Source organism: Trematomus bernacchii, unplaced genomic scaffold (assembly GCF_902827165.1).
Source record: "Trematomus bernacchii unplaced genomic scaffold, fTreBer1.1, whole genome shotgun sequence".
Taxonomy (NCBI): domain Eukaryota; kingdom Metazoa; phylum Chordata; class Actinopteri; order Perciformes; family Nototheniidae; genus Trematomus; species Trematomus bernacchii.
The window spans coordinates 3261744-3281623 of NW_022987869.1; the positions used below are offsets into that span (position 1 = coordinate 3261744).

The 19880-nt window shown below is 40.6% G+C and overlaps 1 protein-coding gene across 1 annotated transcript in view; it reads left to right on the forward strand.

Moving 5' to 3' along the window:
* The first annotated feature begins 10295 nt into the window (after window positions 1–10295).
* The window catches only part of LOC117469341 (sodium- and chloride-dependent betaine transporter-like), a 42035-nt gene continuing 32450 nt past the window's right edge, over window positions 10296–19880 (forward strand). The window contains exons 1-5 of the mRNA XM_034113772.1: window positions 10296–10475; window positions 12367–12501; window positions 14123–14260; window positions 15522–15633; window positions 15755–15887. Coding sequence (XP_033969663.1) covers window positions 10346–10475; window positions 12367–12501; window positions 14123–14260; window positions 15522–15633; window positions 15755–15887 — 648 coding nt within the window. The 5' untranslated portion in view covers window positions 10296–10345. The remainder of the gene's footprint in view (window positions 10476–12366; window positions 12502–14122; window positions 14261–15521; window positions 15634–15754; window positions 15888–19880) is intronic.

Below are 19880 nucleotides of genomic sequence, written 5' to 3' on the forward strand. Positions count from 1 at the left end.
AACAACAACAACATAGGAGTGCTTATACTGTATGTTGTAAAAGCAGGACAAACAAATAAATAAAATGCTGCATTGTTTTTGAAACAAGAACCATATGCCCAAGGCATTTCTACATTTAGATGACATGTTCAGAACTCAGTACATTTGAACCAATAACTAATTTAACCATCAACATCAATTTAAGTGCACACAACAGTGCAAACAAACAAAAAACAGGCTTGTGTGCATCAGACAACTCAAATTACTCCACTTTAACTATATTTAGAATGTCCTCATTTTAACTAAAGTAATTTAACCAAAGTGGAGCCAACCTAAGGAGTGGGCACTACAGTCAGGGACTAGCTTACTTTTTAACATTCTACTCAAAGGGCCCGTAAATATTATCTCCGCCAATATGGTATATTAAAATATCATTTAAAAAAAAAAAAAACTCATAGTATTTCATGTTGAAATGATCAAGGAAAAGCCAGTCAATGTTATGTTAACACAAACAAAAGTTCTGTTTTATATGTTGAAATATAATTTAAAAAACAACGATATAGTATTTTCAAGTCTTACTTTAGTATGGAAAATTTAAGAATAAGTCACGTTAAAGTTTGTCATGATTTTCCGTAAAAAAGTCAAGTATAGTTTGTCAAAAGAATATGAAAAAATCATTTTGTAGAGTAGTATGTTGAAAATCTCAGTGTTTAACTGAACACACCTACATGTGATAACACCTCGAACAAAGGGGTAATTAGTATACAAAGGGGGGTCACTAGCATCAGTAGGGGAAAGGTGCTACGAAAATGAACTTTGAGGAGGGGGAACTTGTAAGAATTTCCAAGGCGAGAGGGGTCTTTGATAAAAAATATGAACAGAGTTATACCGACGAATTATTTACGGCGTCCGAACGCATACCTCGTCAACCATCTGTTTACAAACTCAAAGATTATGATGGAGAAGAGATCAAGGGGACTTTTTTATGAGAAAGACGGCTTATAACACGTCGGTGTGATATCACACCTACATGTTACAACACCTCACCACCCTCACATAAAAGGACAGACATCAAAGGGTAATTAGATTAGACAACAAAGGGCAGACATCAAAGGCTAATTAGATTAGACAACAAAGGATCTACTACAAGGGGGAATATCACACCTACATGTTACAACACCTCACCCCTCACATCAAAGGATAGACATCAAAGGGTAATTCGATTAGACAACAAAGGGGCAGACATCAAAGGCTAATTAGATTAGACAACAAAGGATCTACTACAAGGGGGAATATCACACCTACATGTTACAACACCTCACTCCTCACATCAAAGGATATCACAGCTATCTGTGATATCACACCTACACGTGGTAACACCTCGAACAAAGGGGCTCATTAGCATATCAAAGGGGCTCATTAGCATAAGTAGTGGGGGATGTGACCTGTCACTTTTTATGCATACTAATGTGATTGAAACAGTATTTGTATAACTACTTATACCAATAGAATCTGTGGACTCTCAGCTTTTCATATGACAGGGCTCAACATTATAAATGGCCCGCTGGCCCGGAAGCATTATTTAGACACCCAGGCCAGCATAACGTACTTTCAACTCGCCCCACAGCTGTTTGCTGCGGAGCGCAGCGCGAGCAGTCTCCCGTGAGCGGGAGCGCACTCCTTCACTACAGACTGTCTATCTCTCTCTCTCTCTCTATCTATAACTATCTATCAATATATCTATCCATCTATCTCTCTCTCTCTCAATCTATCTCTCAATCTATAAGGAACCGCAGTAGACAAAAGGCGTTGCTATAGCAACACGTCATATTTTTATGAAAAGGGGTGGGGTCAATATGACTCGCTGGGCGGAAATAGGTATAAATGGCAATTTTTTTGGCGATTTCTTCAATCTGACTTCATATTGACCATTTTTAACAACATAGGGTGCTACATAACACACTTTCAGGAAAAGTCACGGACTGGGAGACTTTAATATTTTATTGAAAAAAAGTTATATACAATAAAAAACAGCTCTGGGTCAAATTGACCCGATTGGCGGTTCTAGTGTTAAAACACATATAAACGCTGCTGAAGGTTAATCCAATATCTTTGTGTCACTTTGAAATGATTACTGATAATCCATCATAACATTTATGTCAATAAACGTATTTTTCATATAGAGTGTAACAGAGCTTCCGGTTTTGGGCAAACTGCGTGCGCATCACTCTCAATCCTCAATGGTAATGTTAAAATGGATTTATGAACTTCCCCTCGATTCTATTGGCCCTAACGGTGAAAAAGAGGTATCAATCACCAAAATCGACCAATGGGTTCCAGAGATATGGCAAATATGACGTCAGCGCCTCCATTTGCGTAATCCTCCCTCATCGACTTATTCCGGTGAGAACGCAATCTACTAGGACAGTTCCGGGGACTAAAGAGTTCGGGGACAGCATTTGAAACTGAAGGACGATGCTATTCCTAGTTTGTTTGGACCGTTTGGAGCAGGGGAAGATTCGGGTACACAACCTGTAAGTTTGCATTGTTATTTGTGTATTTATCAAACAAGGTATCTACCACGACTGTTTAAATGTGTAAACGTGTGTCGGACTGCTAGCGTTTCCATATATCAACTCTAATATCAGCAGATGGCCTTACATACATGTATCTCATAGCAGGAGAATGTCTGCATTCACACACGAAATACTCATAGACAGCAGAGGTGGGAGTAAGTCCTACATGTGCAAGTCATGAGCAAGTCTCAAGTCTTGACCTACAAGTATCAAGCAAGTCCCAAGTCACTGTGGTGAGAGTCAAGCAAGTCAAGTCAAGTCATTGCTCAGGGCAAGCAAGTCAAGTCAAGTCATACGAAATTCTGATGAATAAGCCCAGTTTCTGCATTTAAATCATGACAGTGGTTATGAAAATGGATTCAACCCACACTATGATCTTCATTACATACACAGTTAATCATTTGAAATCTAATTTAGACCGATGGCAATCATATTAGATTCATATTAACCCTAGAACTGCAGACAATATAGCTAGGACTCAATCAAAAAGTCTGTTCAAAAAGGCAGAATTCCAGGTAAGAAAATCATATATGGCATTTGCCATTACACATATTTAATTTAAATGTCTGTTAACACTAGAACCGCCAACAGCATCAGCACCTACATATATATCATTTTCAAATCATTTAATTTGTTCCTCTTCATAATTTCCTTATAAACTAAAAGTAGGACGATTTAAAACTCACTTAATTGGGTTAATTTAGAAATTGCTTCAGTTTATCATCATAACAGATCAAAAAGTTCAGATACATTTTTACAATAAATCAAGGAATGATGCACTTCTACAAACAAAAACAACATAATTAAAACATTTAAACAAACTACTAAAAGTAGATGAACTACATTATTCAACAGATTACAGTAACTTCTGATAACACAGGGGAAATGACAGCCCGTCAGTATCGGGGTTAGTCAAAATGAATCCCTTGGAGGTTCTAGTGTTCATTTACCGTTTTGTCTTCTCTTTGCAATGCTTAATCGATTTGAAACCAAGTCTAACGTAGCTTAAACTTAACGTTAGCTTTCTAGCTAACACAACACATTCACGCACCTTTCTCTGTGGGTTTTTTGTAGTGACGAATGAAGTTGGATGTTGTGGTGGTCGTGTCACTGATCTTTATGCTGCAGACCCTTCATACCGCTGTTCTCTTCTTATTAGCGTCATCGACAACATAATCCTTGAATCCAAACTTCACTATTTTTGGAGTAACGCTAGCCGCTGCCATGTTAACTGACACTCCTGCCGTAGTGGGTTGCCAGGTTTGCGCGCACTGCGCTATAATCACCCAATCACGTTTTTTGAAAAAACTAAACGTAATATCTCACTACAAAAACAAACGCAAATATTTAATTTTAAACAGTCAAGTCCTTTCAAGTCATCTGTCTCAAGCTTAAGTCAAGTCTCAAGTCATGAATACCAAGTCAAAGTCAAGTCAAGTCTTTTATCAATGTTAGTCAAGCAAGTCTCAAGTCAAAAAATATGGGACTCGAGTCTGACTCGAGTCAAGTCATGTGACTCGAGTCCCCACCTCTGATAGACAGTATACTCCGGGTGATTTACCGTACGGTCAGTCGCGAAACGTAATTACATTATAGCTGGCGTTCCTAGCGTGTATGCTACCGAGCTAAACAACGGAGCTAGACATGAGTTTGCTTGGGAAAACGTTGTTATGCCAGCTACAATGAATGTAGCAGACTACCCGTATAAGATTGCAATTGTAAACATGTTCTTGATAGCCTAATATGAACCACTATCTGTTGTTGATAGTATAGTATAGTATAGTATAGTAGCCTATAGCATATTACACTGAACAACTAGCAAACGTAGGTTAGCATTGTAATCCAGCTGGCAAGCTGACGAACATAAAACGACTAAGTTTCAATAATATTTTGTGATTGGCACTTCATTTCGTTAGGAATGTCTCCCAAACAAGGTATCTACCACGACTGTTTAAATGTGTAAACGTGTGTCGGACTGCTAAGCCATTGACACTGTGCTAACTAAGTTGCTAGCGTTTCCATATATCAACTCTAATATCAGCAGATGGCCTTACATACATGTATCTCATAGCAGGAGAATGTCTGCATTCACACACGAAATACTCATAGACAGTATACTCCGGGTGATTTACCGTACGGTCAGTACATTATAGTTGGCGTTCCTGGCGTGTATGCTACCAAGCTACCGTTCATAGCGTGTATGCTACATAGCTAAACAACACACACACGGGATGACCCACTCTGATGCCTCGTCCTAAAAAGCCCCGGCAGCCGCTTACAAAGCTGCGATAGGCAAGATGCCGAAAACGTCTATAAGGGGAGGAATGGATGATATACAGTGTATATATGTATATTTACGCATGTTCATTTTGTACATTTCTAAAAATAAAGTTTGATGGAAATACTTAGTAGGCCTATCCTTTCTTCCCTGAATTATTTGCTCCTATAACATATCATTCATATATAGCAAACCATGATTTGATTTCTCATCAAACAGTAGTAGTTTATTACAGGTAAAAATAACTTACTCTTCTATAACAACAGTTGTAGGTACAGTTCGGTTAGTTAGCGCAGTGGTTCCCAAACGGTGTGCCGCGGCACACTGGTGTGCCGTGAGGCAAGTCCGGGTGTGCCGTGGGATTTTGTGACAACCATACGTTATTATTGCAATATACAACTACACAAAAATAATTATTTTTTTATTTACTATATCAGTACTTTGTATGCACTCATTTCATAATACAGAGGCAAACTCTATACCTAAAAACAATTCTTTAAAAAAAAATCCTCACAGAACCCCATATTTCGCTGTTAACGCAGTTGCAGGTGGGAATTATAAGACCGTGTCACATCGAAGGCTGAAGGACAACATTAAAACAGAGAAACACGCAAGAGGGAAAATGGAGCGATTTCTTGTGCGGAGCAAACCACCAACCACCAGTGCAGAGACTGCCGACAACCCACCACCGAAAGAAAAGAGGAAAAAAACTGTCAGCAGACAGTATCATGAAAGTTACCTGTCTTATGGCACTGCAGGCGAGCGGCAGATTTTCCCTACAAATAGACGAATCTACTGACATAAGTGGGGCTGCCCAACTTCTGGCAAACGTTAGATATGTTGATGCTGACTCTATCAAAGAGACGTTTTTCTTTTGCAAAGAAATGGAAAGCCATACTACGGGAGAAGAAATATTCAGGGTAACTAATAACTATTTAACACTAGAACCGCCAACGGGTAAATTTTACCCGCAGCTGTTTTTTGATTGTATGTAACTTTTTTTCAATAAAATATTAAAGTCTCCCAGTCCGTGACTTTTCCTGAAAGTGTGTTATGTAGCACCCTCTGTTGTTAAAAATTGTCAATATGAAGTCAGATTGAAAAAATCGCCCAAAAATTTGCCATTTATACCTATATCCGCCAGCGGGTAATATTTACCTCATAGAAAATGCAGCGTAAACATGACGTGTTGCTATAGCAACGCCTTTTGTCTACTGCGGTTCCTTATAGATAGAGAGATAGATAGATAGATAGATAGATATATTGATAGATAGATAGATAGAGAGAGATAGACAGATATATAGTTATAGATAGTGTAACATCTTGGCGAATACAAGATCTTGGATAACTGAGCTCACGTTGAGGACGTAATGCATGTGTGCAGGTTACGTGCCAGCTTAATAAAGATGGACACTTGGAATGAGAGAAGTAGTCCGCGTCGTCTGTTTATGTAGACAATTATATGTCCATAGAACAGAACATTACAGATAGATCGATAGATAGTTATAGATAGATAGAGAGAGATAGAGAGAGATTTGTACCTAAACAAAACACAAGTCTAACACCAAGTGTTTAAATCAGCACTGGTAGCGATATTTTATACTTCATCCTATCTGCACAAACTATATCATATGAAAAGCTGAGAGTCCACATATTCTATTGGTATAAGTTTCATCCCTGTGCGATCAAAACTCACTGTTCTGCATGATAATTAAAAGAACATTGTACCTTGAAAATCAATAGCGGGTAAATGTTACCCGTTGGCGGTTTTAGGTATACAGCGACCTCTGGCGGTTCTAGTGTTAAAAGAGAACAGTCTGACCTGGAATATGTGCGTCAGTCTTTGCACAGATTGTGCGGCAAGCATGACGGGGAGAGTGAAAGGATTTATTGCTAAGGTGAGAGCACAAAACCCACATATCGTGACAAACCACTGCATTTTGCATAGAGAGGCATTAGTTGCCAAAACCATGCCCCCGGAGTTGACTGAGGTGCTGAATCAGGCTGTGCAGATGGTGAATTACATCAAATCAAGGCCCCTGAAATCTCGCCTCTTCTCCCAGCTGTGCGCCGTGATGGGAGCCAACCACCAAAGCCTGATCCTCCACAATTTTTAATGTTGTGACCTGTCTGGTTTAAATGAGTGTGTTGCTGCTTTGATGAAGCCTAATTTGATAAAGTTTCAAATTAATTTCTGAAATATTTCGTGAGTAATATAGTTGTCTTTGTCACATTTTATTTGGCATTAGTAAATAATTATGCACATTTACAGATATTTTACATGATATGAGTGATAACACGTGTTATAAGGGCTATTTTGCACAATAGGTGTTCCTTGAGATTTTTACTTGTCCTTTGGTGTGCCTTGGGCACAAAAAGTTTGGGAACCACTGAGTTAGCGTATACAATATACGGCTGTACCGAGGCCATTATAAGACTGTTGTTCCGCTGAGAGCGAGCCGAAAAAAGCACTGTTAGACATGGGCGGAGCCTCTCTGGTGGTTGGCTAATCAGAACAGAGTGGCCGAGCTGACCAATCGGAGCACACTAGGCTCACAGGGAGGGGGGGGCAAGAGCTCCACGAGCCGTTTAGTGGAGAGAGTGAATACTGCTGAATACACATACTTTACAGAGATGCTGTATGCGAAACCAATGTGAGTTTGGAAAATTGCACAGTATAAATCTATTGTAGTATACCTCAACAATGGAATTATGATCAGTGGAAATGGCCATGACATGGGCCCTTTAACTAGAGTGCGTGATGTCACAGCTAGAGGGTAGGAAATCTTGAAATTTGCCTTCATATTATTTTTATAAACTGCCATAATTCCCAAACCCTACATTCCTGAGACATAATTTGTCATGACAAACGTAGGAAAACATCTCGTAGCTTGAAAACTGTCAAATAATTAAGCAAAAATAATTAAACAAAATGCCTCTTGAGGGCATGAAGTGACAAAAACTTTCAACATGTCTCCATTAAAACCCATTGTAATTTCAGGCTGATATTTCCTCACAGCAGCAGCCGCACACCTTTAGTTAAACTGCCAAAAAGGCCACATTATTAACCCGAAAGTACACAAACATTACACTTCAGATACTCAACTTCCTTGACATGCTTCACGTTTTGAAATTTCACAGATATCTGTTATGGTTCTTCCACAAAACGTTCACATGTAAGAGGTTTATCTCTCATTCAGAACAATGCAAACCTTTGATCTCTACAGAGCTCGTTAGCTCAACTATAAACACCTGTGTAATGGAACACGATGATGTCATCACTCCAACTGACAGCAGTCAGTTCTAACTGTTCATTTCATACTCACACTCTCTCTCACACTCTCTCTCTCTCGGGGGTGTCATCAAATGCCGTTGCCATGACGACAGACCACTCGCCATGTAAGTCCAATGGAAACGGTCCGATCGTCCCCCAAACTTCGCTTGTATATCACCGGTCCAGCCCTCAACAGCTCTACGTCAATTATGGGGTTTCTTCAAATGCCGTTGCCATGGCAACACAATGCTCGCCATGAAACACGGTTTTCTCATAACTTCAGTGAACATTTTCCAAACGGCCCAAAACTTCACAGGTTTGGTAACGATGCAGCCATCAACGCATTTAAGCGTATTATGGGGTGTCATCAAATGCCGTTGCCATGGCGACAGATCATTCGCCATCAAGTTAGTTCAAAAGTTTGCAGTTCAAATATTCTGCTGCTTTTCCAAGCCTTTTTACTTTATTTTCTTCACTCATCACACATTCAAGCCCCCAGTGTTCATGTATCATTTCAATCTAAATTCTTCACTTTCTTCTTACACATTACATTTCAGCATAGCAGTTTAGCGTCAGCTTTTCAGCATAAAGCATTCCCACTAGCAATTTCTTCAGGAATTGCATTCTCTAGTTAATGTTAAAATCTGAAGAAGGCCTCTTTACCAAGGTCTGAACAATGTTTAATATCTCTAAAAGAATCAGATTTAAAAGTTGTGTTACACGAATAATGTCAGAAAGATGTGTAACATTTTAAAGTTGGAATGAGGTTTCTGAGTGAAAGTATGAAGGAACAGTTAGCAGTTGAAGTCGCATGAAGATTTGTTGAAGTCTGAAGAATTTCTCCATTGACTTCCATGGTAAAAATGTGATGAATTATGGGATATATCTCGAGAATTATGAAAGTTATGAATGAGAAAAGTAATAGCCATTGATTCCCGACCGAGCTGAACGTTTTGATGTTTGAACGGAGTTTCTGCGATGTGGAATGTGGGAGCAGAAGAGGTGCAAAATCCCGGCGGAATAATAATAAAGAATTCGAAGAACAGATAGTTGGAATGCTGTATCAGCATTCCCACTAAATATCAGTTGTGTAAAGTAGCAGTTGTGCCAAAATGTGTGTGGTTAGTCATGGTTCAGGAGAAGGAGTAACAAGAGTGAGCAAGTTTGACAACTCCCTGTTTGAGGATCTCAAAAGAGACAACTCAAAGTGTAACTGTCAGTTGCTTCCCGCGGGAAGCAGTGAGACTGTTAAACAATTGAACTGCTGAAACAACTTCAAAACATTCATTCATCTGCTACTCAGTAATATGTATCTAATATCTAATATATAGACGGCGGTGGTGGCGAAGTTGATAGGGACTTGGCTTGGCAACTGGAAGGTCACCAGTTCGAGTCCCGGCAAGACCAAGTACTACCGAGGTGTCCCTGAGCAAGGCACCGTTCCCTACACTGTTCCCTGGGCGCCGTCCACGGCAGCACACTGCTCCTAACACTAGGATAGGTCAAATGCAGAGGAACAATTTCGTTACAGGGTACCTGTACTGTGAAATGACAATAAGAGAATAAAAAAAAAATATATATATATCATTCCAATAACTTGTATATAGACTCGTACTGCACTATTCCACATGCTCACTTTATTTTATAACTATTTTTCTTTTTGTATTGCTCTTGCTATCTGTATTGTTATTATGTTGCATTGTTGGAGAAGCCTATGACATAAGATTTTCAACAACATAATTACTCTGTAACTATGTCAGTTTGACAATAAAGAACCTTGAACCTTGAACCTTGTTTGTTAAAATCTTATTTTCGATATAAAAACTATCGTTATTATGAATTGAAGTGCACATCGAAACTAAACATATATTTAGTTATTTTCTCAGAAGATTTTTATCTTCAATAATAAATATAATTTTTTTGTATTTGTTTATTATTTATAATTATGTAATTCTGATTTCATAACTAAACCATTTCGCAAAGAAATGGCACTTTACATTCGAAACAGCACCAACATTTTTGAAAGGTTGATTAATCAATTAATCACATTGTATTTTTGTGGCAGAATATCACAGTTTACAAATGTACCTCAGGGAACTTTAGACTAAATACATGATACTTCTATTATAATAAGCACCTCCTCGCTCTACACCCAAGGCCTGATAACAATCAGTATGCTGTGTGCAGGGCTGTGTGCTGCAGTAGCCTACTGAGCAGAGGACTGAAAGAGGAACACAAATGGAGAACAAAGTGGAAAAGAGGGAACAGTGGACGAGGAAAAGGGAATATATTCTGGCAGCAGCAGGCAATGTGGTGGGCCTGGGCAATGTGTGGAGATTCCCCTACCTATGCTATAAGAACGGAGGAGGTGAGCTGTACATACAATCAACTGTGACATTTTAGATGATTTCATGAAAATCCCTAATCTCTAGTAATTATTTCCTTGTTACATCAAGCTGCATAAGAGCTGCTGAAGGACTCTCAATCTATGTGGCATATGAGGAGTGTGTAGAAATAACTGAAAATAATCTAAATACTTTGAGGTTACATGAAAAATAACATTTGAAAGTATATATATTGACTTTATAGCCACATGGATACACGGCTGCTAAAATAATGGAAGTTATTACACTCAGTAGCAATTATTATTAATCTGCTTCTGTATGTGTCCTTTTTGTAGACCTGACTATCTATCTATCTAAGTAAAACAGCCAAGAAACTGTAGAGCCTGTTGGCATGACTTAACATCAATGCCGGAAGAAGTACTCAGATCCTTTACTTAAATAAAAGTACAAATACTATAGTCTTAAAATACTCATCTAGAAGTAAAAGTCCTGATTTAAAAAATATCTACTTATAAAAATTAAGTACTCATTATGCAGAATGGATCTTTCAAAGTATTATATGATGATGGTTTTAATTGTATCATGTTTTTACACAAGAGCATTTCAGTGTTGTCGTTGTTCAATTTGGACCAGATTTAGATACTGTGTAGTTTAGTAGTGCATGCAGTACTGCATTATACTATATGGGCATATATGTGTTATTATATGTGCAAAGTAACTGTGAGTGTTCAAATAAATGTAGTGGAGTAAAAAGTATGATATTCACCTCTGAAATGTAGTGGAGTATGGGTATAAAGTAGCATTAAATGGACGTATTTAAGTAAAGTACATAATATGTCAAAAAAGTACACAAGTACAATACTTTAGTTCATGTACTTAGTTACTTTCCATTATTGCTTAACATTACCTATGAATAGTTGTGATCAAGGAACCTGACGAGGATGCCTTCAGGGAATGTGGTTTTGCAGGGTTTTCTCCTGCTGGTGTGGTTTTACTCGTCCGGTGAAACTCTTTGTTCCTCTAAATCAGTGGTTCCCAACCTTTTTCAGCGGTTACCTCGCTAACCGCAAATCCTGCTTCATAGTACAGGCCACAGATCTCCATTCAGGAAACACACATATAAAACGGTTTCTCCTGCCGCCTGTGTAAACATGCATTCATTCATGGTATTTACAAACTGGTATCAGTATGTTGTTATTTTGGCATCATTTTAAAACGTGTATTAACAATCAAATAACGGTCAAATATGTTCATTTTGTTGTAGTTAGTTAAAGGTGGGGTAGGTAAGTTTGAGAAACCGGCTCGAGATACACTTTTTGTTATATTCCATGGAATGCTCTTAACATCCCGATAGCAATGAATATCTTAAGTGCTTTGACAAAAAATCCATTAAAAAATGTCATCTGTGGAAGCCGTAGTACTGTAAAAAGCACGACCAATCATTTTAGCCGGCCCGGCTAAAGTAACTGGATGGCCTACCTGCCTGTCAGCCTTCCATCTGTGCACAAACTTATCTCGTGCCCTCATTGGTCATGTGCGCGTTCGTGTGTGTTGGAGGAGGGGCTCTGTAAGGAAGTGGAAGATTTTTTCCGGTTGTGTATTTTCAAATTCTAGCGCACTCGAGCTGGTTTTTCCAAAATTACCTACCCCACCTTTAATCTACCATAGTATTTACATGGAGATAAGCCCCACCCCCTCACCAGCGTGTCCTGTTTGAATGAGGCGAGTAAACACAGCTGACAGCCGCTTCCGGTGTGAACGCACCATAAAAGTAATATTTGTTGTACATCTACATTTTATTATCACTTTATTAATGCAGAATCTGTCCTTCTCATGGTTATTATTAAATGTAGGGGAACATCAAAACTGAACATCCATGTCATAGTCTCAGGTGTGAATATTCTGTGTGTTCAGGTGCCTTTCTGGTGCCGTATTGTTTCTTTGCCCTGCTGTGTGGCGTGCCGCTTTACCTGATGGAGACCGCGATTGGTCAGTACACACAAGAGGGCTCCATGACCTGCTGGAGCAAGCTCTGCCCCCTGGCACAGGGTAACCACAAGTTTTATGTTAGAAATGTTTAGTACTGGTCCCCAGCACAAACTGCCGGATGCTAACTTGCACATGTTGGGCAATTTGCACAATTAGCATAAAATGGGTTAATTAGCCTTAATGGCATAATAGCCTATGTTGACAATACGATACTGAATCCATTTATGACATTGTCAGCTGATGAGCTGGCAACTAGACAATTAGGGATTATGTAATTTAAAACTGGCTAGAACTGAAAATGTATTTCAGGAAACACCAAGTTTTCTAAAAGGAAAATCCCTGAAGCCATATTTCGTGAACGTACCCCATCCTACCAATACATGAAACAGGAATCATAATCATTGTGTTTTGTTAATATTACCTTGACTTTCTCATTTCATTTGGGTCCATTGACTCCACAGCTGTATATGAATTAAGAATAATAATATAATACAGACTACATTTGTTTTAGTCTTACTTTATTCTGATCTCTTATAACCTATGAACATATAAGCATGAAACCCTTACTTTGTCACAGATTCAGATATGATGGTGCCCAAAAAATACAGAATGTGCCTAAAGCATTGTTATTCAACCAAATATCATATTGTATGTCATACAGTATGGACTCACATTAATACATATTAATGAATGTACAGACTTTTCCTGTAAACCTTGTTTTCAGCCACAGTGGACTTCTGAGACAAAACAAAAAAACTCTGAAGTACAATCTCTGTTTTGTTTGGCATTGACATTTTTTTCAGGAAAGACAAATCTCATGGAACATGTGACCATTTTATAGTGGTCCTCATTTAGGCCTGTACAGTACTTAAAATGTAAATATTGCACTCCTGTTGCACTTATACAAAGCCTCAGCTTTGATGATTGAATGATGCCAATACTACATACACACTCACAGTCACTGACCTAGAACAATAACACTTTGGTCAAGAAATCAATGAGAAAAACGTGTGAAAATGTCAATTCATCAAATTTAAATGATGGATATGTAGATCACGGTTAATATGAAAGCCCATTATATCAAAGGCAGCTGCAGTTTATCCACCCTTGTTTATTTTTCCTGGCCTGTATTTGGGGAGATACATCAACAAGCTTGTATCCTTTAAATCTGATGTTTTCTGAGTTTAAGGTCACCTATTATGCTATATTTGAACAATATTATAGGGCCATATCTATACAAAACATGTCTCTGAAGTGTTTTAATCAAAACACGAAACAGATCACCCATTCTAGCATGCCTCATACCACTCTATTTCAGCCCTGTTACTAAAGTGCTGATTCTGGGTCTGGCCCTTTAAATGTAACCGAGCTGCTGCTGGCCACGCCCCTTTGGAGCGTCCGCATGCAAGCAGTGAGCTATGTGAAGAGAAGGCTGTCTACCAGCAGAAACTCAGCTAAACGCTGCCGTGATTAATTTATATCCGGCTTCAAATCAAATCAAGTTTTATTTATATAGCACATTTTTAAACGATTTTTGGTCGAGCCAAAGTGCTGTACATATAATAATTACCTTGCAGTAAGGACACTTTACAGCAAATACAACAGCACAGTTTGGCTTCTTTACACATATTCTCTACAGCTTAAACCGAGGGTATTTCGGATGATTTCTCTGTCTCTCCAGGTACTGGCTATTCTTATATAGTGATCCAACTTTATTCCCGAGTCTACACCATTATCCTGGCTTGGGCCCTCCTCTACCTCATCTATTGCTTCAGAGACCCTCTGCCCTGGGCCACCTGCAACAATCCCTGTAACACAGGTCTGTATAGGGGAAGGATGGGTGGACGTACAGCGAGTTAAAAGGTCCTAAAGTACTTACTTCTTTAGAAGTGCCAGTCAGCTGTTGTTTTACAGTCTATTTGCACCCAGGTAAGATTTGTCACACAGCAGCTATTCGGATCTTCACACCCATACCCCGACCAACTGTATTTATTTTATGCCTGAAACATCCTAATTAATGATTGACTAATAGGTGCCTATCTACAATCCCAGATTAGGTTAGGTTGGTTGGTCTGTAAAGTCCAATATAGCACTGATCTCTGATGTTCCGATTACCTAAACAAGCAATCGCAAACAATGTAAGAACAGATGCATATACAGTGCTGAATATAAGATGTGCCATCACCAATGTTATACATTTGCACATGCATTCAAAACCAAATCTAATGTTTGCCACGGGGCAAATAGCATTGTTGACTATGTACACCTGGGTGCAAAAGCATCTACCTTTTCCTTTATTGACAAATAAATTATTCTTCAAGAGCTCTTTTTAGACACGGTCTCCTTTACATAAATGTTATGGTAATTACATTCATTTAACAAACTATGAAACAATGTGGAAAAAGCAACTTGATCAAAACGTGTTCTACTTTGGAAAACTTTAACTTTTCACCCAGAGCTACCTATTTGCTAACCTTTGAGAAACAGAGAGACAAAAGCTAATTTAGCTTATAAGTTATACCGTGAAATTAAATTGAATGTCAAAAATATTAATATCTTCCAAGAGAAACACATGGTTAGCAGAGAGCTAGACAATAGAATCACTAAATGCAAATAATTATTTTGAATAAGGTTTGCAAACGTATTGATCTGTTTGCTAACTGACTGATATCTTCTTCACATCAACTGTCCTGGAGACAAAGACTGCAAATGATTCTGATATAACACTGCATACATGTTTAACATTTGAATTAATTATTATATATAGCTTATATTTGCGGGGATAGTTGAGTAATTTAAAGGTGACAGAGTTAAGACCGGGTCTGCATGGTCATCTGTGGGTGATGTGTAGAATGCATTTCCTCACACATACTGTACAAGATTTTCAAAGCATATATTTTTTTAAATATTTGAAATTGTTATACTGTATAATGTGCTGTACCAACCTTCTACCTTGCCTTGTTGGCACATTGCTGTGTTTCATGACTAAAAACAATAACCAAATGAGTGACCATTTTTACTAACCTGTGATATAAAGATTTTCACTTTAACCACATTTTGATTTGCTTTCCAACTAACAGACAGATGTGTGGACCTCACCTCCTTAAATTCTACTCAAACACACAGAGGCAACCAGTCAGTAAACTGGACATCTGGAAATCTCACCAAGTCTTCAGTCTCTGAGTTCTGGGAGTGAGTCAATGTTGTCCTGTGAAGCTCATAATAAATTACGTAAAGCAGCAGCAATGGATCATGTTTAAAGTATATTGTGATTTATTGCACTTATCATTGACTGTCTTGTGTCCCTTTGCAGGAGAGGCGTGTTGTCTATGTCTGGGGGAATAGAGGAGTTGGGTGGAGTGCAGTGGGAGGTGCTGCTGTGTCTCCTGGCTGTCTGGGTCGTTTGCTACTTCTGCGTTTGGAAAGGGGTCCGTTCCACAGGGAAGGTTCGTGAATATCTTTGTGAGGATTCATGGGCCAAAACTATCTCCTACAACCTGGTTTGTAGTTAAATGCCATTGAGAACTTTTCTTCTTGGAAAAAACCTTAAAGACAAAACTAATGTGTCAATATTATCAATAGATGAGCAACAGGGCATGGGATTGTGATGTCATCAACAGCAAGTCGGCCATCTTTACAAGATAGCGATCACAACCTATTTACTTAAACAGTGCGGCTAACGATGTAGCGTAACCTTTTTTGTCATGGTTGGTAGGCACTGTTGCATTGTGGATGTAACGGTGGGTTACGTATTGTAACCCTAGTTATATAAGCACAGGCGGAGCCCTCTACTGGACTATATGGGTACTACTTCTCAACCATACTATGCAAGCATTCATCAACTGAGATATCTATAACCGTAGCCGGCCCCCTGGGGCGGGCCTACCTGAATGCGTGCGCAAGCCCACCGTATATAAGGCGGCCTCGCCTCCTGGCTGTCATCCTACACTTCTCTTCAGCGAGCAGCATAGGACAGATAGGGCCCCGAGTAGAGGGCTCCGCCTGTGCTTATATAACTAGGGTTACAATACGTAACCCACCGTTATAACTCACACAGGCTCCGCCCTCTACTGGACTCTATGGGTACAGTGGGTGGAGCCCTGATGCCTAAACGCCCTATCGTCCAACAACATCGACCCATCACACTGCCCCTGAGCGGCTTTTTTTGGTTAACAGCCACTGCACCGCAACCTCCTCTCCTCCGGTTGTGCCCGGGGAGAAGTGGGGGCCGCAGTTTACCTGGCTGGTAGGGCACACTCAGACACGCTTACCTTGTGAATAGTGTGCCTGGAAAACAGTGAGGAGGGCTCTCCCCGCCCGCCCATAGGCCCCGTATGGGGCTTACTGCGCACCATGCCTCCCGGGTCCCCAAGGAGCACGGCGAAAAACATAAGTGCATTATGCTCAGGGGGGGTCAGATACCTGCTGACCCCAGCCCTGTATGGGGCTTACTGCGCACCACGTTTCCCGGGTCCCCAAGGAGCACAGGAAAACATAAGTGCATTATGTCCAGGGGGGGGGGGGGGTCAGATACCTGCTGACCCACAGCCGATTGGGTGCACCGACAGAGCGGTCAGCTCGGACACTCTCTTGGCCGACGTTAAGGCAAGTAGCAACGCTGTCTTCCATGACAATGCTTTCAGGGATGAGAGCTCCAGAGGCTCAAATGGTTCTGTGACCAGAGCCTCGAGCACAAATGGCAGGTCCCATTGCGGGGCGGAGGCGTGCACTACTGGGCGCGGCCTCCTGACCCCCTGTAAAAACGTGACATAAGCAGCTGACTGAAGGCTGACCTGCCGCCAAATCCCTCATGGCAGGACGAGATGGCTGCTGCATACACTTTAATTGTGGAATGAGCAAGCCCCCTGTCCACCAGTAACTGCAAGTAGGACAGAATAGAGCCCACCGTACACGACAGGGGCTCTAGACTCCCCTCTTCACACCATCGCTGGAATGCCAACCACTTTGGCCTGTAACAGGCTGTGGTGGATCCTGCTCTTGCTGCCTGGATAGTCTGAATAACCTTGTCAGACAGTCCCCCCTGTCTCAGCCTGTCCCTCTCAGGAGCCAAGCCTGGAGAGGTTGGCCCAGAGTGGGTAACGCCCCTATTGCACCTGCCTCCTGAGACATCGCCCCCCAGAACTGAGGAACCGCCCAGGGCTGGCCCACCATCATCTGTGTCACCTCTGCGAACCACGGCGCCAACCGGCGATCTGGGGCCACTAGGATGACTGACAGATGCTCTCGTCTCACCCTCTCCAGGAGAGGGAGAATGAGGCGTACCGGTGGAAAGGCGTAGATCAGCTTTCTTGGCCATGGCTCGTGTGCAAACGCGTCCACCCCCAAGGGCGGATTGTCCCGCAGAGCCATGGAAAACCACAGGGTAGATCAGGCTAAACTAACCTGTAGCTGCTCCGTCCACACTCACAACAGCGTCATACAGACATAAATAAAGCAGCGACTGTATTCGCCATGACATAGACAGTCTGTGGTTTGTACTTGTTTAACTTTTGTCCAGTTTCTGAACAGATATGAGGAGCTGTGAGCTCTGAGTGTGTGCTAACAGCTAACGGTTGATGTCTTGGGACATGTTGCGCTGTCGGGTGCTGACCGATCACGAAGCGTCATTTCTTGACTGGCAGCAAAAACAACCAATCACAGCAGTGCTTCTCTGGCTGGCTCTGTCCAATCACAAACAAGAAGTGTTCTCCCTAAAGGAATACCCTTTCCGTCCAATGTGAAATGCTGTGGTGTTTTCTGAAATGCTGTTGTGTTTTGTGAAATGCTGCGGCGTTTTGTGAAATGCTGCAGCGTTTTGTGAAATGCTGTTGTGTTTTGTGAAATGCTGTTGTGTTTTGTGAAATGCTGTTGTGTTTTGTGAAATGCTGTTGTGTTTTGTGAAATGCTGTGGCGTTTTGTGAAATGCTGCGGCGTTTTGTGAAATGCTGTTGTGTTTTGTGAAATGCTGTGGCGTTTTGTGAAATGCTGCGGCGTTTTGTGAAATGCTGCGGCGTTTTGTGAAATGCTGCGGCGTTTTCTGAAATGCTGTGGTGTTTTCTGAAATGCTGTAGTGTTTTCTGAAATGCTGTTGTGTTTTGTGAAATGCTGTGGTGTTTTGTGAAATGCTGTGGTGTCTTGCACTTCCGGGCCACCGTAGATTATAGGTCCGGGTCCGTATAGGTCGGCGTCTGGGTCCGGATCCGGACCGCGGTCCGCCTGTTGCCGACCCCTGGTCTAGTCATTGTTGCCGATTTTAATATCCATGTTGACAACCCTCAGGACAGAGGGGCTAAATAACTGTTTTGTGTTATCGATAATTATGGACTGACTCAGCATGTGAAGGGTCCGACACACAATAAGGGGCACACCCTGGACTTAATTGTATCAAAGGGTCTGAACATCTCTAAGCTTGTGGTGACTGATGTAGCACTCTCCGATCATTCCTGTGTTTTCTTTGAGAGCTCTATTTCCGTCCAAACAACTGCTAAGAAAGAGGTAACCGCTGAAAAACCATGACTGTGAGAACAGCAAAAACTGAGTGCAGAAAAGCTGAACGCAGGTGGAGAAAAACACATCTCCAGGTTCACTTGGAAATATATAAAGAGAGACTCTGCGTCTATAATCAGGAAATAAGAAAGGCATGACAATCGTTCTTCTCTGACATCATTACCAAAAATAGAAACACATGTGCCTTGTTTGCTACCGTCGACAGATTAACCTCTTAAGGACGACGGTTCCCCCAGTGGACCCCCCCCAAGGTTTTTTTTCGAGACTATGTCTCAGGGCTTCTTAACATTTATGAAACTATTAATGTTCCATACCCTTTTAACGTGAAGAAACTCCGCTAACTGACAATATGAACAATTCTTAGCTAAAAGAAACACAAGAGTAATACCAAGCCTTTGAATTAGCATTGAGCGAAAAAATGCTAACTAATGCTAACGGACTTTTCACAGAACTCACGGTAGAAATGCCCTTATTACTTATCGTAACTGCACAAACAAAATATCGACTAGCAAGCTGAGATTTCACAGATTCCATACATGTTATGTCATAACTGTACGACCCAGAATTCTCGGAGCTATCAGCCAGAAAACATCCGGTTTCAAAAATATTACAATAATTACGTCTTACCTTTTTTGATTTATGATTAAAAGTTGTGTTCAACGGAATAAAAACGCCGCTCAAGGTTAATCCAATGTCTCTGTGTCACGTAGACATTTTTACTGATAATCCATCATCATATTTATGGCAATATACTGGGTATAAAGTTTTGCAGTCCAGGCTTGTACTTTCAGATATGCTTCGTTTGCTTCTCTATTACGTCCGCAATGGAAATGTTTACGTGGATTTGGGAACTGCCCATCGATTCTATTGGATCTAATGGTTAAGAAAAAGGTGTAAATCACCCAAATCGACCAATGGGTTCCAGAGATATG